The sequence below is a fragment of the Leucopleurus acutus genome (assembly GCF_964270905.1).
Source record: "Leucopleurus acutus genome assembly, chromosome: 10".
Classification (NCBI taxonomy): domain Eukaryota; kingdom Metazoa; phylum Chordata; class Mammalia; order Artiodactyla; family Delphinidae; genus Leucopleurus; species Leucopleurus acutus.
In genome coordinates this window covers 26,670,911-26,693,160 of record NC_139153.1, presented here as the reverse complement: position 1 = coordinate 26,693,160, position 22,250 = coordinate 26,670,911, and the positions used below count along the sequence as shown (strand labels likewise).

Genomic DNA, 22,250 nt, shown 5'->3' with positions numbered 1-22,250 from the left:
TGCAATGCGTCAAAGCAGCAAAACTGGCTGTATCCTCTGTGGCCTGCAGGCCAAAGAAGGATTTGGGCTTGTCTATTTTTAGGAATTATTGGAATGTTCTGAGTATCTTGATTGTATCACTATCAGTGAGCACTGGCCTTAGGAAGGACAGGCATGGAAAATGGACTTAATTCCACATGCCAGCCCCAGTCTAGTGGCAGGGGCTGCCGTGTTGGGTTCTCCGGAGGCAGACCCTGAAACCTTGAGAGTCTGGAGTAGGAGGTGTTTATTAAGGATCAACACCTAAAGAGAAGGGGAGAGAAGCAGTATTGGGTACAGGGAGAAAACAAAGCACAAAGCAAGGCTGACAAAGCATCAGCCAACTTCAGGTTGTAGATGAGCAGGGCTCTGGAGCTGGCATTTTCCATTAGAGTTGTTCAACAGTGCCCTGGAATGGCTGGGCCTTTATGACCACCATTCCCCACACCCCACGCCCCCGCCTCACCCACCTACCCGGCTCAGTCACTAGGTGAAGGCTGCCCTGGGAAGCCTTCCAGGCAGGGGACACTGCAGCTGAAGCTGACCTCAGAGATGCTAACAGCTAGAGCGTCTGCTGACCATACTCCTTGCAGCTGGACAGCAAATATTTCCTTGAAAGGGCATCTGGATGCCGCAACTCCGTGTCTGCCGCAGGGTGCGTACACACTCAACAAAAAGGCGGTGCTGCAATCCATTAGCAATGTCTGTCATGGCCCATGTGCAGAACAGCAGCATCTGTGCCAGATATTGGGCAACCCTGCATTAGTAACAGGGGCAATGGGTAAGGCCTATAATTGCAATATCATGATGTTAGCCCAAAATAGACTGGATCTGGAAGAAAACCCAAAAGCATACCAGTCAAAAGGGGAATGCAGCCTGCCTGCCACGTGGTTAACTATCAATTTGCCCAGATTGAAAATGGAAACATTCCTCTGGTTTCTGATAAACAGTCTCACCTTCCTTCGTTTATTCCATATTCACTTACTAAGTACCCACTGTGTGCCATGCATGGGGCTTGATGCTGGAGCACAACAGTGGAGAGCAAGCCGTAAGTAATGGATGATTTTAACTCCTACGTCATCAGGCTTGCACTTCTTGCCTGCTGGATTTGGCTTTTACCCAGTTAATTGTTTGTGCCATCAGCCCACGGGTTTCTTCAGTCTCTACAGCCTGAGCTAGGAGAGCCCAGAACTATAATGACAGAGCCTTTGGGATTCTACCTGACCCTCTCCACCAAGCCTCCACTAGCTTTTGACCTCCGAAGGCAGCCAAGAAGAAGGTTTATTGCCATAGTTATGTTAGTTCTTGGACTAGATGAAAACAACCCAGTTTTGTCTGGGAAGGAGCGAGTGAATGCGCTGTTAGGGAAGAGTTTGAGGATCCAGTATATTGTGTGATGATCTAGAAAGCTCGCAAAGCTAAGAACAGTCACAGTACTACTGGCTAGTAATTATTATTATAATAAATACAATTGTGGACTTTTCTCAAGCACTGTGCATTAGATATTTTATTGATCATTTAATATAAATTGAATAGAGACTTTCATATTGACTTATTCTAAAAGGATGAGTGAGAGAGAGAACTCAACTAATAATCTTTGTCCTTGAGCCTTACCTACAATCAGGCAGGATGGTGAATGTTAAGATACCTCGTCACATTAAATAGGAGCTGTTTAAATCTAACGTTATTTTTCACTACAATAAACACAAATTTGTTTTCGATCCAATGGAGAGTCTGGACTGGCCCTGTAACCATGTGTACTAGTAAGCAATGTTTGCAATACATCAAGAACACAATAAAAGTGCCAATTTTTCCTATTTAAAGACTTCCAGAGAGTTAAGATGATGAGCTAACAAAATGAGATGCCGTTAATTACATTCTTAGGTAATTTTAATACAAAAGGGATCGTTTTGCTTTTTCCAACTGAAGGTAGATCATTTATTACAGATGAAGAGTGTAATTTTGGAGCTGGATAGAATTTAAGGTAACAATGATAAGTGGAAACTATTATGCAGATGTTCCAATCCATAGCAGCTTGTTTACCAGCCCGTGAAAATATGCCCGTTTCATCCAAGGGGGTGTCTTAAGGAGGGAAGAGCTCATGTTTTTGAATTGTTGAGTTTAGGTTTCACTCTGTCAACTAGATTTCTTGTTTGCTTCAACAAAATATTTCTAATAATTGTTATCCCACAAAGGAAATAGCTGTCTGGTAGGTAGTGAGTACCCCGTCATGAAGATGGTTAAGCCAGACCCAGGACCAAGAATGGAAATACTGTAGGGAAAACTTTTCTCAGTTAGTCTCTCAGATAAGGATTTGACTGGGAGTATTTCAGAAGTTATTTATTTAATAAATGTTGGGCCCGTCTCTTGGGCCAGGGGCTATGGAATGGAACTTTGGGTAGGACACAGCCCCCTATCTTCAAGCAAAATACAGTCCAGTATTTTTAACTCTGAGGTTCTACAACTTCTCTTAGTGCAAGTTATATCAGATCTCTTTTTTCCACCTGTTAAATATTTTCTTTGGTCTCCGTTTTTTTTGTTTTTGTTTTTTAGCAACACTTACTTGTTGACTCTTTGAAACAGAAATATAAAAGACAGCATCCCACCTCCTTTCTGGTATCAGTTAGCTGTTGCTATGTAACAAACCAGTGGCTTTGAACAAGTGTCATTTATTGTTGTAGTTCACATGCTTGAGGGTCAGCTAAAGGTTAGGTTATCTATGCTGGCCATAGCTGGGCACTTCTGCTCACTTGAGCTGGACTCATGCATCTGTAGATTGGCTGGGGTTCTTGCTTCAGGCTGGGCTCGACTGGGTGGGGCAGCTCTGGGTGGTGTGTAGATAAGGCATGGAGGAAGTGATTGAAAGTCTGCCAAGATTTTCTCCCCTTCAGACCAGAAGAGAACCACAGGACCAGCACGAGAGAGCCTCATTGCATGGACCTGAAAGGGAAGATCTCACTTTTGGAGCTCAAACTCACTGGACACCCCCTTCTCCCACCAGAGAGAATAGGACATTAACCAATATAGAGATGTCATGTCTCCCTGACCCCCATAGACCTGCAGAAGCACTGAGAGAGTCTGGGAGAAGGTCCTCTGTCCCTGCAACTGAGAAGCCAAGGGAAGCCCCATTGTCACGAGAGGTCTGAATGCCTGCTTCTGCTGTACCATCAGCCCACCCAGGAGAAACAGCAGTGGCTCCACCACTGCCTCAGAAAAGTCCATAGCAACTCGACCTCAGCCCCAAAGCAGACAGACAAAAATGACAAGAAGCCCAAGGGGCCCAAGAGCCTATGGGAACCAGGAACCTTGAGGAACAAAATATAAAATATTCAGAACAGACCTCTACTAAAATGGACAACTTCAACAATGAGTGGTCACCTGTGAGACCCAAATTAGTGATGAACATCAAGTGAAAGAAATCTGTGAAACAGCAGAGCAATAATTCAGTGTGTTAGAAATCACGAGCGGAAAAGATAGAGATTTAGCCGCTAAACCCTGGAGACCTAACAGGAGAATAATCAATGTCACAAGGAGAAAAAAAGGCAGATGGAAGAGCAACAATAATTATACAAATCAAGGAAGAAAATATACCAAGCTGTAGAAAGATGTGATCCTAGCTTCAAGTTGATTTGAAAGAAAAGCGTCGGACCTCTTATAAAACGTCACAATTAGGTATTAAAAAAAGAAATGAATGTCCTAAATTCTCAACACCAGATAAATTCTACTTACATTATTAAAAAATAAAAATAACACATGTATAAGTTTAGAAAATTCAGTGGTTCATAAAACTGTGAAAAGGAAAATACTTCCTTCACCCTCTGCATTTCCCTCCCCCAGAATTTCTCTAAAAAGATATTCACTATTTAGAGTTCCCTGTGATTTCTCACTGCCCCTTAAAGTTTATGCATATACCAACATACGTATCTATACAGATGCTGATTTTTATTTATGTATATTAATAAGGATTCTGTAGTTTGCCAAACTTTATCACTTAATGTATCTTCCATATCAATATATGCCTAATTCTTTTTAATAGCCACATCGTACATTCCATAATAAGAATATGAACTCTGTGATTTTCCAACTAATCCCTGATTAATGGACACTTTGATATTATTCCAGTTGTTTTTCTCTTACACACAATGCTACCATCAGCTACCATCTAAAAAGAAACTTTTTGTAGATCTTTTGTAAGCATATCTACAGGGAAATTCCAATCAGTAAAACTACCAGGTCAGAGGCATCTGCATTTTTATTGATTAAAGGCCTTAAAACAATTTCGGCACACTGTAGGTACTCAAATATTTTTTAAATAAAGTAAAATAGTCATATTGTACACTCAAAGAGTGTATTGATTTATATACCTCATTTATATACCTCATTAAAGATTTTTTTTTAATTTATTTCATTTATTTTTGGCTGCATTGGGTTTTCATTGCTGCGAGCGGGCTTTCTCTAGTCATGGTGAGCAGGGCCTACTCTTCGTTGAGGTGTGCGGGCTTCTCATTGTGGTGGCTTCTCTTGTTGCGGAGCATGGGCTCTAGGCACGTGGGCTTCAATAGTTGTGACACGCAAGCTCAGTAGTTGTGACTCACGGGCTCTAGAGCGCAGGCTCAGCGGCCATGGCTCACGGGCTTAGTTGCTGCGCGGCATGTGGGATCTTCCCAGACCAGGGCTCCAACCCGTGTCCCCTGCATTGGCAGGGAGATCCTTAACCACTGCGCCACCAGGAAAATCCTAGACTTCCAAAATTATTATAGTTTGTTGAGTGATAACCCCCAGAAAGATTTGTCCGCGTCCTAATCCTCAGAACCTTTGAAGATGACCTTATTTGAAAAAGACTTTCCAGATGTAAGTTGAGGATCTTGAGATGAGGAGATCAACCTGGATTATCCGGTGGGCCCTGTATCCAATAACCAATGTCCTTTATAAGAGTGAGGTAGAGGGAAATTTGACAGGCACCTAGAAGAGAAAGCGAAGTAACGCCAAGTCAGAGAGGAGAGGGATGCAGCCACAAACCCAGGAAGGCCACGGCAGGCCCCAGAAGCTGGAAGAGGAAAGGAATGGATGTTCCCCTGGAGCCTCCAGAGGGAATGTGGCCCTGCCAACACTTCAATTTTAGAATTTTAGCTTCCATCACTTCTCGGCCTTTTGGCTAAGATCAAGTGTAGAATTTTAGCTTGCAGAACCGTGAGAGAATAAATCTCTATTGTTTCAAGCCACAGTTTATTGGCGATTTGTTATGGCAGCCTCAGCAAACTCATATAATCATTATTAAACTGGAGGAGAGAAGAACATCTAGAGTTTGGAGGCAAACGGATTCTGACCCAATAGAGAGGTCAGGTTCCAGAGCCGTGCCCCTGAAAGCAGCCCTCTTTAGCTTCCTCCCAAACAACTCCTTTACTGTTGTCACCAGCTCAGACTTTCTTCCTTGGCCATGTCTGAAACTGAGACCCAAAACAGCTCAACAGAAGAAAGTAAACACTCAACGTACCACTTACCAATTTTTCTTGATTTGGCACAGGCAGATTAAGTACTAATTGATCCAATCCAGACTTTGAAAAGGAAGTTTATAAAAGCTTGCTTTTTTTTTTTTTCCTCAAAAGCTCAGGTGATGGCAGATGGAGACTCACATATCTACATCCATCTTAGCATAACTGATCCAGTGAGAGCCTTGCTGGAGAGGGAAGAGCATTTTCCCAGAGAATCCTTGGTCTCTCCCCTGGTGAAGAATTATCCTGCCCTCTGGAACAAGGCAGTATATTCCTTTCACAGAAGTTGAGAAGCTAATTATCAACCAATTCCAACATAGACTGGCTTAGAAACAGGCAGTGACCGTCTCTATTCCAAGTCACTGCTCTGTGAGCGGCCAATTTTGACTTAATGAAACTAATCTTACTTTACTCTTAAATAGTGCTTACAGTTCAAAAAGTGCTGCCACGTGTAGAATCTCAACCGTTTTATGCTGTTTCTCACAACACAACTATGAGATAGAAATGGGGCAGGAATGACAGGATACATTTTCCAGAAGAAGAAAAGTGAATTTCTGAGAGGCGGTAGGACTTGTCCAAGCTCCAAACTTCAAATCCACTGATGTCCTCCACACCAGCACCTCCTGAGGACCGACCCATGTGAGCTACGTACATAAAATAGGAGCCTGTTTATTTTCAGGTGCTCTCTTGTTGGGAAGTGAGGTGTTCCTAGACTGAAAAGAAATCTGTGTGTACACGTGCAAAGGGGCATAAATATCAACGCTCATATTTATGACCATCCAAGTCCCCATTTTCCTCTGACTCAAATATATTTTAGTCCTTTGCTCATGGTCAGTTTTACTTTGAATGAGATTTGTTTTAAAAACAATTATCCCAACTTGAACTCTATTTTGGGTTAAATTTGTTTTTAAAAAATTATCCCAGCTTGAAGTCTATTTTGGGTTAAGTGTGGGTTTACCCTCTACCATCAACAATCCTTCTGGTCTCTGCTATTGTGTCTTTTACAACCAAGGATGGTTATCAGAGAGCTCCTAGGTATTTAAGAACGACTTGTCTAAGTACATAGCTCTCAAGACTGGATGCCAACTTTTCTTTGGCAAGTCATTAATAAGTAAAGTTTTCAGGCGGTCATTCTCCAGAGCGCTATAAAAAGAAAATTAAAAGCAAGGTCAGGGCTTCCCTCGTGTCGCAGTGGTTGAGGGTCCACCTGCCGATGCAGGGGACGCGGGTTCGTGCCCCGGTCTGGGAGGATCCCACATGCCGCAGAGTGGCTGGGCCCATGAACCATGGCCGCTGAGCCTGCGCTTCCGGAGCCCGTGCTCCGCAACGGGAGAGGCCACAAAAGTGAGAGGCCCGCGTACCGCAAAAAAAAAAAGGAAGGTCAGTGGTGCTTCTTAAAAATGCTGAGAAAAATCCTGCATTTTTTTATGACTTCCAAAAACCAAAAAAGTTCTTTTCTAAAGATAATTCCCATTTCTGCTCCATGGGTCATAGGAGTAACAAGTAATGTGAATTAAAGGCAAGAGATCTGAATTCATATATTCAAAGATATTTATTCACCCAATATTCATGGAGTCCCCACTAGGTGTCAAGCATATGCTGGGGCTACAGCAGTGAGGAAAACAAAGTCTCCAGTCGTAACAAGCATACCTTCCACTGGGCAAAGTCAGGCAATGAACATGTATCAACTGAGTTGCTAGTTTGCAGCAAAACATATTCAGAGACTCAAGGTTGACCATACCTGCTGCCCTCAGTCAGCACTGAACTGGAAGATTACAGAAGGCTATAAACACAAAGCAGCTGGCCTCACATCTACAATTTAATTTTAGGTAGCCAAGGGTAAAGTGCCTGATGATAGTGACAGACACTGAAAAAGCAATCAGAGACCCAGGAAGACACTACCGTTGCATAGGAATTTTTAAGGATGCAGACTCCTCAGAAGGATGGGCCTCTGGGATCAAGTATATGTTTGCCAAGGACCCCTCCCGGTGCCTGGGGGTTTTTCCACTTTCTTGCATCTGTTCTGCTATTATATTCATACACGTTCCCAGAGAGCAGGGGGAGAAGGACCCAAAACACAGAGAAAGTGAGTTATAATGAAGTTACAAAGCATTTTTTCGTCCCAGAAAGAGTTTACTGAATGTTTGCTGTATAGCCAGCCTAGTGATGAGTTGTTCATCTTCTCAAGTTTTGCTTTGTTACCAAAAGAAAAATTAGAAGCAAAACTTGAATCAGCATGTGATTTCACATGCATTAAACATTGCCCCTTTAGCACGAGAGAGCCCTTTTGTGGTGAAGGAACAGTTCTTTCTCTTGACTGTGGTTGTGGTTATATACATCTATATAGGTGATTAAATGTCACAGAACTAAACACAGAGAATATAAAAAAAATAAGTGCATGTAAAAACTGGTCAAGTCAGAGCAAAGGCTGTAGTCTAGTTAACTGTATTGTAGAAATGTCAATGTCCAGGTTTTGGTGCTGTGGTTATGAAAGATGTTGCCTTTGGGGGAAGCTAGGTGATGAGTACACAGTCCTCTCTGTACCATTTTTTGCAATTTCTTGTAAGCCTATAATTATTGTAAAATCAAAAGTTTTAAAAAGAGAATACACCAAGCTATTTTTTAAATTGTCCCTAAAGTGGTGTGCCCTTTACTGTGTCTGAGTTTAATCAGTCAATCCTTCATAGAAACAATAATGAAATAAGAATAATACAAGAGCAAATAAACAGGGTAAATAGGGTCTGATATAGTAGGAAGTCAACCAATTGTTGTTTCTTAGGTGACTAGGGTATAATCAATAAATAAAATAATAATAACAATAATAGTAGTTGACTTCTTTGTTATTTACTATATGTTAGACTCTGTTTTTATATATTAATTCATTTAATCCATTCAACATCCTTGTGAGATATATACATATTATGAGCCACACTTTAGAGATAAGGAAACTGGGGCACAGAAACGTTAAGTAACTCGCTAAGGCCACACCATGTGTAAGTGGCAGACCTAGATTTGAACCCAGGAAGTCCAGCTACAGAGCTGTAACCACTAACCACCTAGGGTAGGGGGACATGCCTTCTTTCACTTCGATTGGACTCTATGAATAAAGACTCCATGAATAAAGCAATGCCTTATGCATCATATTCTGGGTTCCCCAGAACATTTGATAAATGATGGAATGTCCCAATGCAAACAGCTAACCTTATTTTTATTTTAAAACGTTTCTCTAAGTGTCATGTGACACTTCAATGTGCTGAGTCACCTCTCAAAAATCCATTAATTGAAAGATGATTCTTCTTCCAGGGCCCCTGGGCTAGGGTGAACAATGCACTTCCCTCACAGACCCGTCCCTCCGCCAAAAAATTCTATACCATTACTCAACAGTGCACATTGGAACTTGAAAACTAATTGCTGAGTCTGACAGTTAATCCTGTCCACATGACTGGAGTTCAGTCCCTGTGAAAGTCATTCTGACGGTTGATGTGAGTGGACCTGATGTTTTCCTCACAGTGACACACTCAGGAAGCCTAATCACTACACAAGCAGCAAGCCTGGGGACTCTTACAGGAAGAGGAAATGTATACTGAATCATCAGGCCAAATGAGGACCTTAATATTCTTCTGTCTGTTCTCTGATGACAAAAGCTTAGAGTCGTTAAAAACACATACCACGTCATCAATACAGTAGTATTCACTCTGGAGGTTTTTCAAGAGTCCTTTGTTGCTAAAATAATTTAGAGCCTCACACTTTCTCCTACTGTGATGTCCAAAGAACACACCTTCGGTAACTAACTTCATTCTAAACATCACCTCTTAATGAGAGGCAGCCTAGGTGTGAGTCCAGATCTACAAACCCTGAATAACTTCACATAAGTTTCCCAAACTCTGTGCCTAAGTTTCCCAAACTCTGTGCCTGAGTTTCCTCATCTGTAGAGTAGAAATGATGATAATGTTGTCTACCTTGAAGACTAAAGGTAAAGATTAACTACATCAGTGTATACAATGTACCTAGAACAGGAACCGGCACAAGTGCTAGATGTATATTTGCTATTATTATAATTCTTTAATCTCATGAGAACTATTGTTGTAATGATTTGACAATTTCAATTGTAATAAGTTAGAACTTAACACATCATCTCTATTACATCAAAACCTGGAGCTTTCTAGGGACTTCCCTGGTGGTCCAGTGGTTAAGACTTCGTGCTTCCACTGCAGGAGGCGCAGGTTCGATCCCTGGTCAGGGAACTAAGATCCCACGTGGGGCATGGTGTAGCAAAAAAAAAAAATTTTTTTTAATTTAAAAAAAACCAAAAAACTGGGGCTTTCTACTTACCAGGGCCGTCGCTGTACAAGGATGACACCTCCACAGTGAGGTTATATTGCTTCACAGTCTCGTGGTCTGGCTCTGTGATGGGCTCAATCATTCTAGAGAGAGGGTGAATCCAGAATCTTTGTATAACCTGGATGTCACCGTTGGTTATCTTGTACGTCACACAGTTTGGTGGGTTGTGTTCGTCAATGGCTGTCACTCTTCCAACTTTGTAGAAAGCTGCCAGTAATGTTTATTAAGGTTCATTCTTGTCATGCAGATACACCATTTTAAAAAGCTTAACATGTCTTTGCCTTCCATATAGTATCATAGTTTCTCAGAGGGTCAACCTGCATCCTTTTAGACAATGCAGTGTGTCTGAAAAGCACAGCTCTACATGATGGAAAGTGGATTTATAGACGGTCCACTTTAAGCCACATGGCATGGGTCAAATGATATGAGTTAACACTAACTTTATAAAAATAATAAGTGGCTTCCATGTAGTGCACATTTGTTTTCTCCCAGGCATTATACTAAGATTAGCATCAGATAATGGCTCACCGCACAGATTCTGAAACCAGACTGCCTAGGTTCTGAAACTCAGCTCTACCACTCACTAGCTGTAACTCATCAGAAAGTTCTATCATCTCTCTGGGCCTCATATTCTTTATCTGCAAACTAGGAATAATGACAGTATCTACCACATAGAGTTGCCGTGAGGATTAAATGAGTTAAAATACGTAAGACATAGAATAGTGTCTGGTATATAGTAAGTGTTATCTAAGAATTAGCTATTATTTATACACATTATCTCATTAAATCTTCTCAACAGCCTTATGATGTATGTGCTATCACTGTCCCCACTTTATAGATAAGGAAACTACAGCCCAGTGGTACTAACTTGCCCAAGGTCACGGAGCTACTAAAGGTAGAGTCAGGATTCAAATCTGTGCTTGCTGAATCTACAGCCCACATTTTAAAAATGACTTGCTCTAAGTTCAGTGTGCAGTTCTCCCAAATAACCTTCTAGAAGAAACACAGGTGTGGTAGATAGGTTGCATTAATAGGGTCAGTGTCTTTACCCTTCTCATGTTCATGCTCTTTGTGTAACCTTATTGTGCCCTCCCACGTGGCTTATTTTGACCAATGGGACATGAGCAAACCTGCCGCCCCCAGAGGCATGAAAAGTCCTTATGTGCCTAGGCTTGCCTCATTCCTGCACCTCTTCCTCTGCCCTGAGACCTGCTCAGACTAGCCTGTTGGAGGATGAGAGGAGCCAGATCATCCAGCCGCACCCACTGAAGCCAGGCTAGATCCACAAAAAGCCAGCAAATCCCCCCAATTCCGAGCAAGCACAGTCCAGCCAGTTCTCAGACTCATGGGCTAAACAAATGTTTGCTGTTGCGTTACTCTGATTGTTTGTGGGTTTTGTTACATGGCATACTTATAGATAACTGACCCAACAGAGTTACCCCTCAATCATTTTCTGCCTGGATAATAAACTCCCGGGAAGATACCTGACCTTCTCCATTTAGTGGAATTCCACCACACAATGACTAGGCTCACCAACATGTATTATCTAGGACAGCGGTTCCCAACATTTTTGGCACCAGGGACCGATTTTGTTGGAAGACAATTTTTCCAGGGAACGGGGCAGGGAGGCGGTGGCGGGGGGGAGGATGGTGCAGGCGGTAATGCAAGCTATGGGGGGCTATGGGGAGCAGCAAATGAAGCCTCGCTCGCTCACCAGCCCCTCACCTCCTGCTGTGCGGCCCGGTTCCTAACAGGCCACGGCCCGGGGGTTAGGGACCCCTGATCTAGGACGTCTGATAACCAAGAATGAAAGTTTGGGTGAAGATATCATTTCATGTGCTGTCCCCACCCCCTTCAACCTACGGGGGTTCTTTCTCTGTTTGCATTCTTCCTTTACCAAGATTCATCAGTCTCTGAAAATGTATCATTAAGCAGGCAATGAACACAACCCAGAATACTAAGAACAGAGAAAACGCCTTTGTGAAAAGGGACTTACTGTTCTGTTATGGCAAATCCAGAATCTAAAAAGTCCAACCTATTGGTTGTGCATCACTAGTAAGAGAAAGGTGTCATAACTGATACAGGACCCCGGAAAAAATAGATGAAGGGTAAACTTGCCATCTCTAGCATACATTCCTGAGCAAAGATGGTAACATTTTCACATTTAACACCTGGCAAAGTAAAATGGGAAGGTTATTTTTCTGTAGGTGTAAAATTAACCTTTCAATAAAACTAAAAGCTATCTTGAGCGTCTTTAGCTAAGTTTAAAATAGAGTAATTATGAAACTGTAAGCCTGCCAAACTTCCTCATCAAAACAACCATTGGAAATGAAATATGTTTTCCTTTGTGACTTGAAACCCAGCGTGACTTAATTTTCATGTTTCCCCCTCAGTCATTTCTGATCAAGGAATTTCTTTGCCTGTGCCTCCCTCCCTCCAGAAGCCTTTTGTCAATGAGAGATTCAGGTATTCATTACATACCATCAGAAATTTTTTTTTTTTTTACTTTAAAGATGATAGACTCCCATAATTTTTTTAAGATGAAAAACCTCATGTAGTCCTCAAGGCACACTCACATCCTCTGTTCCAATCAACACAGCATGAAAAAACACGTCCACGGTAATAGATTTTTAATATCCTCAAGGTCCATAGGCTAAATGTTTGATATTCTGAGGAGAGTTTGTTTTCCGAGTAGTATTAACTTTCCAATTTCCTCCTTTAAAGCAAATTGCCAGTTGTGAAGATTTTGTCTTCTCTGATGGGCATCGCCTCAAAACACCAACCCTTCCCTAATTTTATTTACTATGGTAGGGAAAATCAAGGGATGATTTTAAAAAGCAAGGAAAAGTTTCTAGCACATTGTAGAACGTTGAGTGTAACATTCACTCAATGAATGTTAGTGGTTATTTTAATTATTGGTGTTATTGGTGTTATTACTACTATTATTATTATTGGCAATGCTGTCATGGCTACTGTTAGTATGTATCATGTAATTTCAGTACCTACAATGATCAGTTAATCCTCATCACAACTCCATGACATAATTCTTACAAGCTCCATTCTACAGATGCGAACTCGAAGGCACACAAAGGTTGTGGGAAGAGCCTAAGGCCACTTAACTGACAGTGGCAGAGATAGAATTGGAATCCAGTTCTTTTTGACTCCAGTTCTGTTTGACCCCAACCGTTACGGTACTTCTGCTACATCATGTCGCTTTCTTATGAAGACCTAGACGTCTTCTCTCTGCTACAGCGGGTCAGTAGCCAGCTATTTGGAGATTAGTACACATTAGAATGACTCACTCATCTCTTTGTATGAATTCTCAGCACTTGTTTTCAGACTTCTGGTGTCAGTCATCCAAATCCATCCCAAAAAAAGCAGCCTGGAATACTAAACAGAGAACTGGACCAGAAATGATAGCATTTAGCTGTCATCTCTGCCACTCACTAGCTGTGTGACCCAAGTCTCTCTCCAGACCCAATTTTCTCATTGTAAAATAAACAGGTTGAATCTTTCCAGCCCTCCCAAATTGGTGATGCTGTAATTAAAAATTCTAAATCCTTCTCCTCAGCTATCAATAAGGCATTAAATTTTCCTTAAGAAAACGTAGAAGTGTTCAACACATTTAGAACGTTTTGCCTTCAAAATATAAAACTACATTTCAGGACAACTTTGGATAGTTGGAAAAGAAACCGACATAAAACAGTTGATTCCCATAAAACACTAATTTTTTTAAATGTCAGTCTTAAAAGGTAAAACTATAGACATGTTAAAAAGAGCAGAGGTTTCCAGAGGTTAGGGGAAAGGGAAGAGTGAATAGGCAGGGCATGGAAGACCATTGGGGCGGAGAAACAATTGTGTATGATACCGTAATGGTGGGTACATGTCATTATATGTTTGTCAAACCCATGGAATGTACAACACCAAGAGTGAGCTCTCATGTAAACTCTGGACTTTGGGTGATAAGGATGTGTTAATGCAGGTTCCTCAATTGTAGTAAATGTTCCACTCTGGTGGGGGATGCTGAGAATGGAGGAGGCATGCATGTGTGGGAAATCTCTTTCCCTTCTGCTCAATTTTGCAGTAAACCTAAACTGCACTAAAATATAGTCTATTTATTTTAATGCAAGTCTCTTTTAAATTCTACATTGATTGTCATTAACTTTGGAGGGTCATGGAATCCCTTTGACAATCTCATGAAGACTATGGGTCGTTTCCCTTAGGGACCCTCAAAGCCAATGCTCAGACCCTCTGGTCCAGATTTACAACTTATAAGTTAGGAGATAACGCTCCATTAACTCTAGAACCCCCTAGAACTAGAAGAGCACCACAGAACTGGGAGAGTGCAAAGGGAGGAAAGAAATTACAGTAATGGGGCTCCCTCATTACTCAGAAATCAATTCTGAGTACTTCTGAAAGAATAACAAAAGTCTATGGGGGGAAATCCAGGATCCTGTTTACAATAATTCTATTTACATGCAATTTTTCTGAAATAGCCTGGTCATATACTGTAAGATTCAACTGTGTTATGTTCTAGAACTAGGATATAGTTATTTATTTTACAGAGAGGTTAAGAACTTGCCCAGAACGGCATGGTGAGGCAAATAAAGAACTGAAATCCAAATACGTGGGGTTTTTATTTCCTAGTCTTGCCTCAAAACAACTGTCTAAAGACTGTGTTTGTCTGCCAAGGAAATAAGCTGGTTTGAAGGAGTGTGGGTTTCACCCAGTGATAGGCTTGCAAATGTTTAACAACCAGCTCTCTGGGGGGGGGGAAAAAAAGAGTGTGTGAATGTGTGTGTTTGTAAGTGTGTATGTGAATATATATCCACATAAATACATAAGTTTATTAAAAATTTTACTGATATAAAAGATGTATAGAATACATTTTACAAATAATAACAAAATATACAATGGCTGCATTATGAGAAGGCCCCATGGCAGAGAGAGGTGACCACTCTCTGCTCTTTCATGAAGGGAATGAGCCATGGAACTTGGCATTGTCCCACAGTTTGCATTAAAACTGGCTCTAGGGCTTCCCTGGTGGCACAGTGGTTGAGAGTCCGCCTGCTGATGCAGGGGACACGGGTTCGTGCCGCGGTCCGGGAAGATCCCACGTGCCGCGGAGCGGCTGGGCCCGTGAGCCATGGCCGCTGAGCCTGCGCGTCCTGAGCCTGTGCTCCGCAACGAGAGAGGCCACACCAGTGAGAGGCCTGCGTACCGCAAAAAAACAAAACAAAACAAACAAACAAATGGCAGTTTTCCATCGCATTTCAAAATGAACATCAACCCAGGAAACCTCTTGGCTCAGTGCCTAAGCTTCCAAATTCACAACATATATAAATGCTCAGCCTGTAACTTGTGGAGTTTTCCAGAAAATTTAGGGTTTGGACCAAAAAATGAGAGAGAGATCATCAGTGGCTTTCTCAGCCATGTCTTCTGGCTGAGGGGGAGTATCTGGTGATGTTTTGGTTAAGGAACAATTAAGCCAACCTAACAGGGATTGGTACTTTGAAAAAAAGACCCATGGAAATTAGAAGGAGGATTCTGCCAAAGCAGAATTCCATCTTGTGAAGGGAAAAAAAAAAAAAAAAGCTTACTGTGTCCATCCTCTGCTAACGGTGAAGGTTTACAATCTCAGGAGGGTGGGGAAAGAAGGAGCTGCTCTATCACTCCCAGTGCCAGGAGAATCAGCCATCATCACACGTGTAGGCAGACTTATCTTTAAGGAAATCAGCGTGATTTTTAGCCTCCGATTCATTTCCCCAGCTAAATAGGAAGTAAATTATATTGCACTCGTGACAAGAAGGAGAAAATGATGGCCGGCAACAAATAATGAAGGACTTGCCCAAATGCCTTCCAGCAAGACAGCAGAGAAGGCCAGATTCCCCTCTGCTGTGTCCCAGCTCCTTTTGCAGAGTCTACCAACACTAACTACACGGTGGCCATGAAATGACTCCATCTCCTTGGGGAAGAAAACTCCCTGGAGAGGCAGCACCTGGTACTCACCTGGATGAAATTTCCAGCAGTTGGCACTTGCTCAAAGAGTTGCCCAGAACCAATGGCCCCCAAGCTAGAAGCGTAATGGATCACATCAGGAGGTTCATCAAGGTCATGACACAAGAGTTTTGCAACTACTGTATCTTTTGCAATCATCTCTTTGCCTGTGTACCTGTTTTATTTTGCAAGGAGGAAAAACACTTTAGGTGGATAGTCTTAAAAGGTAATGCTTTTCCCATAAATATCCACTAGTTTGGATAATGCACATGTGTGACAGCCCTACTTATCCTGGGACAGACAGTTCAGCTATGAGGCATCATCTGGGAGCCATTTCCCAATGGGTGCTATGAATTTGGTCTGACTTTGTTCCTTTTCTGGGAGTATTTCCTTTCTACACCCAGCTGGGTACTTGTTTGGAAGTCTATCAGGGACATCACCTCAATAGAGCAGGCGTAGGCTGGAATCAGATAATTCTCAGAGATTGTTCCAATCTACAGCATCTGCATGGTGTGCTCAAGAGGGACAATCTTAACCTAGCGGTCGTAGTGGACTTACTTCTATCTCTGTATAGTCACCCATTTCTTCACTGGGATCCCTCTGCCCCAAATGCTCACTTTTAAGCCTCCAACCTCTAAATCCTAGTCATTCTTCAAAGACTCACATAGATCTCACCCCTTGAGGAAGCTCCCCTGAATACTCTAGTCCCACGTGTTCTTCTTTTAATGTAAAATCATCTTGTATTTTTTACAGTCTTTTTACATGTATTCATCATATCATCCTGACAAGATACAACCTCCTTACAACAAAGGAGCATAGCAAATACTCCTGTCACCTCCAGGGGCTATAGCACTGGGGTCAGCATGTAGCAGGTGTTTGGTTAATTAACTCTAATCCCGGGAAAGGTGGGGGTGGAGAAGAAGGAGAAAGAAAAGGAAAAGGAAGGTATCATTTACTGAGTGTCTGCCAACTCCTATACAGAACAGATTCCAAGCATTGTATTTGATTCTTAAACCAATGCTATGAGGTAGATGCAGTTATCATCTCGATTCCAAAGGCAGAGTAAGTGGGGCCCAAACAAAACCACATGGCTTGTAATTAGCAGAAGCTAGGTTTTAGTTCTCATTAGATAATCAGGAATAAAGCTTAGGAAACAGAGCATGAGGTGGGGTGGGACAGCTGTCCTATGTGTAGTTGAGAGATTGGTTGGAGGGGGGAGGGGAGACACAGAAAAGTGACAGAAACGTAGGTTCGGAGACTGAGCTTCAAATAATAAAAATAGCCATACTGACAGAAATACAACCCCATAATCCCTTATCTGGATTCCAAAATCCAAAAGCCCAGAACTCAGGATTTTCTCATAATTTATTGAGATCATCAAAGCCTGACCTAACCTGACCTGCCAGATCTTTTTTTGTCCCACTTAGTGTGACTGTTTCTATGTACCACTGCAGTGCTATTCATTGATGTGAATAGTGGGTACTTGCAAAATATATGATAGACACACCATATTACCTTTCTAAAATTCAAAAAAATCTTTATCTTGAAACATAGCCAGTGCCAAAGTTTCCAAATAAGGGATTGTGAAACTGTGATAAATAACATTTATGAAATTCACACCACATGCTCAGCACTGTGCTGAGAATGTTTTTATAAATTATCCCATTTATTCTTCACAACCACCCTAAAGAGTAAGTATTATTGTTATCCCATTTTATAAAGAAAGAAACTGAAGATCAAAGGGTTTCAGTAAATTACCCAAGATCACAGAGCTCATGTGTGATAGAACCAGGATGCCAAGCCAGGTCTGTGACTCCAAAACTTAAGCTATCAACAACTTACTGTCAGATCCAGGAAACCTAGATTTCAACAGGTCATTTCTGAGGACCAGAATATGAGATTAAACAAGAGTCACTGCGATCACCAACCACATATCCAGCTGAGCCAATAAACATAGCAACGCCTCTGCTTTCCACTCACTTAAAATGTTTAACCCTGACCACCCATCTCAGCTCACCTAATCAGATATCGATCACAGCAAGGTGCATTGTCATTAATGCCGTGGATATAGACAGTCACTGGAATGGCCGCATACCACTGGTCATGGTCACAAGCCTTAATGGAGAAGGACTGAGCACATGCAAACCCAGCTCTCTCCACATCAAGGCAAGAAGCAGTAACCACGGTCCCACGCTCTGTAACGAAACAGCACATCTTGCTGCAAACTGGCCCAGGCTGCCACTCTCAAAATTACTTTATTATATAGTGATGGAAAAAATAAAGTGTGAATTATGCCCTGTTCGTTAGAATTAAGAATCTGACTCAAAATGTAGACACAAAATACCCTCATTAATCATATTCTATTAGCAAGTAGCAAAACAAAAAAAAGGTTTTTAGCTTAGCAGAACAGGGAAGACTTTCTAGAAGAGGTGGTCCTTATTTTAGGCCTTAAAGGATATGTAGGATAAGGAAGTGGCAAGTAGAGATCATTCCCAGCAGAGAGAACATCATACATGAAAACACAGTAATGAGGTCATAACTTATCAGACTTCCTTCCACCCAATCGATCCATGCATTCATTCAATTTCAACAAGCATTTGTGGAGTGCCAGCTATGTGTCAGAAACTGTCTTGAGCACTGTATGAGCCACAATTAAATCCCTGCCTTTATGGAATTAACAATCTGGGCTGAGAGGCCAGCACTAAACAAGTGTAAACAAGAAAAGAAATTCAAATAGTCACATTATTAAGGAAATGAAAACTGTGATGTGATGAAAAATAATGTCTAAGGGTGAGGTTCTGAAAAATGCAAGGACAGAGGTCTCAAGGCAGTCGGCTTAGTCATTTGGCTGCCGACTAATGTAATGGACCAGGGGAGACAAGGAACAGTATGAGGTTGGAGGGAGAGGCAGTGGCCAGAGAAAACACAGTCTTGGGGATGAGGTAAGAAGTCTGGATTGCACTCCAAGTGCAAAGAAAATTACAGGAGAATTTTACAGAGATCCAATCTGGCTTTTAAACAAACTCATTTTAGCTGCTCTGCTCAGAGTATTGGAGGGGGGAAGTGGGAAGGCAGAAGCCCAGTTAAGGGATCTATGCAGTAATTCAGGTTAGAGGGGATGATGGCTGCCTTCACTGGGATGCTCCCCCCACCCCTGGAACAGAACCTGGGATAAGAATTTGAGTGCAAGTAGTTCATGTGGGAGGAGAGCCAGGGCACTGTGGCACGGGAGAAGTGAGATAGTAAAGGAAAGCCTGCTGATAAAAAAAAATGCATTCATTATCAGACAAGTTATTGCTCTGAGCAACTAGAGCTTAATACCCCTGGGGAACTCTGGAAGCCAGCACAAAACACGCGCTCAGAACCGTCCCTCCAAGGGCAAGGAGCTGGAGTATTCGTACACCCATTCTCTTCAGTGATTGGTTGAGAGCTTGTGGGGGTGGGTAGTATTTTCCCAACATTTCTAACCTGCTCTTTGTGGAGAAGGGACGGGGCAGATGTCAGACCCCAAATCATCGCTCAAGCAAAGAAACACAGATACTTACTGGCAGTTAGAAGTCAGGCCACCAAAATGCTAAGGCCTGAAGACACAGACAGCACCTGCTACAATGGCTTAAACCTACAGATGTGCTAAAGACGAGCACCTGTCTTCTCTGCTCGGGCCCCGGAAGAAGCCTTACATTCCACATAATCTGATCCACACCCCACCCCAGCCTCACCCACAGCTGATTGGACAAGAAGTGAATGACTAACTCTAGAAAGTTCAAACCGATTCTCTCTCACAAAAACTTGAACGTAGATCTAGGTCTGAAAAGATGAACTAGAAGGTCAGTAGAGTGGAAGAGCTAAGGTCCTCATTCTGTAGCAGCCATGAAGAGGCACAGGTTAGCTCATGAGTGGACAAAAAACTAGGTTTTGCCAAAAGTTATGCACCAGATGCATATTAAGCATCTACCATTTGCTTCTTGTAGGGGTTCTGAAAATGAAGACAATCTGGTATCTACCCTCAAGGAACTCAGTCTTGCAGAGGAGACGTAATATAGATGATAAGAGTAGGAAACGAGAGAGAATTTGAACAATCTCAACCTACCTTTGTCAACTGCAAAGTAAGCATTCCTTGGGTCTAGTTCAAAGGTTAAGTCTCCGAAGTAAGCTTCGTCGGTTGCCTGGCATACTCCAACTGTTTCCCCAGTTGGAATTTCCTCATCCAGTGTGATGTCGACTTTATGGTGCAGAGTTGAGTTTACAGAGGTAACACTCAAAATAGCATTTTCCATATTGAATAATCTTGTTTTAAAGAGAAGACAGAGTGGCATTTGTTTGATGTGTATTGTTCTCCACCTCTTATGGTGTTGGAGGGGTAGGGACTAGAGGTAGTAACGATGAAAGTGGAAACTATGGACCATGGTATTAACCCATTTGCTGAGCACTTGCCTAGAGTCTAGACACAACGCTAACCACTTTTCATGTTTTCTCATTTATTCCTCACAGCCGCCCCAGGAAGTTGATACCATTTTACAAATGTGGAAAGAGATTTTAAGAAATTAAGTAACTCTAAGAAGTAAATACCAAGGTGGCTAAGAGAGGATTTGACCCCTAGCCTATCTGGCTCTAGAGACTGTATGCTTAACCATTGTGCTCTTAGCCCTATATTGTAAGAACCAGTTTCTTAAAAATGCTGTTCCCTCGATATGGTTATAAACTCCCTGGTGATAATTATCACCAGAATTTTCCTTGAGGGCAGTAAAAGAGAATCCAGCCCATCAGATACTAAGAACATATTGCACTAATAACACCTACTTCTGTTGCAATTTTAATATATTTTATACTTTAAAAAACTACTTTGGGGCTTCCCTGGTGGTGCAGTGGTTGAGAGTCCGCCTGCTGATTCAGGGGACACGGGTTCGTGCCCCGGTCCGGGAAGATCCCACATGCTGCGGAGCGGCTGGGCCTGTGAGCCATGGCCGCTGAGCCTGCGCGTCCGGAGCCTGTGCTCCGCAACGGGAGAGGCCACAACAGTAAGAGGCCCGCGTACCGCAAAAAAACCCCCAAAAAAACAAAACTACTTTGCTTTCAGTTATTAAGAAAGCCTTTTCTTTGGAATCTTAAGAGATTGTTTACATCTGACTTATTTTCCTTCTCAGCAAAAAAAAAAAAAAAAGAAACCATTTCATTCTAATGGAAATTTCACTAATGAATTTCAGAGACTACATTTTCATATTCAATTTTCACTAATGAATTTCAGAGACTACATTTTCATATTCAATTTTCAAGGCCAAATTAGAAGAATACATTTTATTTCCTTACCTGCAGGTAAGAATGGGGTCCTTATTGTTGACATTGACGAGGAAAATCTTTAGATTCCCAGCAGTAAACAGTCCTCCGGGATCAATCACTTTAATAACTAGTGAGAAACTGAAAGGGCAGCCACAGGAAAGACAGCTAAGATTTTATAATAACTGACAGACTTTCACAGAAATAGAATCTATTGGACTTTAACTGACCAGTGGAAACAATTGATTCATTTAGTTAAAATGTCAGTCAAACAAGTTGTTTTTTTTTTTTTCTGTGTTTTTTTTGTTTGTTTGTTTGTTTTTTTGTGGTACGCGGGCCTCTCACTGCTGTGGCCTCTCCCGTTGCGGAGCACAGGCTCCAGACGCGTAGGCTCCAGACGCGCAGGCTCAGCGGCCATGGCTCACGGGCCCAGCCTCTCCGCGGCATGTGGGATCCTCCCGGACCGGGGCACGAACCCGTGTCCCCTGCATCAGCAGGCGGACTCTCAACCACTGCGCCACCAGGGAAGCCCATACAAGTTGTTTTAACAGTTGGAAATGGCTAACACTTTGTTAGGAACCATATTAGTCAAATCCATTGAAAAGACAGGCAGAAACTTAGAAAAGTCTGTTAATCCCCATCAATCATACAAAATTGAAGGGAATTCCTTAGAGTGGTAGAGCAAACAAAGCTATGGGTATGGGTTCTTACCTTTAAACATTGACTTTTCAATGTGGAAAACTGATTGACAAATGCAAAGGAGAAGGTGTTAAAAACACTTCAAAGTAACGTAATGACAATGGGGAAATATTAGGCCGGTTAGATGATTAAAGGGTTTTTATCTCAGCAGAGATATTTACGGGTTTGAAGAATGAAAGTACAGAATATATCCTGATGGAAAGATGAATGTTGACACCCATAAGCTGTGTCCTAGAGTCACCAATGGTCCCAATTTGCCCGGGACTATCCAGTCTAGCACTGAAAGTCCCACACACATCAGAGAAACTTCCCAGGCAAACCAGAATGGTTGGTCACCTTTCCAGAAAAAAAAAAAATCTATTTTAACTTGAAATATACTGACAGTCGAGACCAGAATTAATGTTTTACTTCTATTTATCCTAAAAATCA

The 22,250-nt window shown here is 42.0% G+C and overlaps 1 protein-coding gene across 1 annotated transcript in view; it reads right to left on the bottom strand.

The window, feature by feature from the left end:
• The window catches only part of LOC309966956 (cadherin-related family member 3-like), a gene marked incomplete at both ends in the record, with an annotated part of 43,477 nt that overhangs the window by 5,728 nt on the left and 15,499 nt on the right, over window positions 1–22,250 (bottom strand). The window contains 8 exon segments of the mRNA XM_082847415.1: window positions 7,413–7,508; window positions 7,510–7,558; window positions 9,843–10,058; window positions 10,724–10,844; window positions 15,861–16,023; window positions 17,866–18,043; window positions 19,939–20,135; window positions 21,156–21,263. Of these exon segments, the coding sequence (XP_082703541.1) occupies window positions 7,413–7,508; window positions 7,510–7,558; window positions 9,843–10,058; window positions 10,724–10,844; window positions 15,861–16,023; window positions 17,866–18,043; window positions 19,939–20,135; window positions 21,156–21,263 (1,128 nt within the window).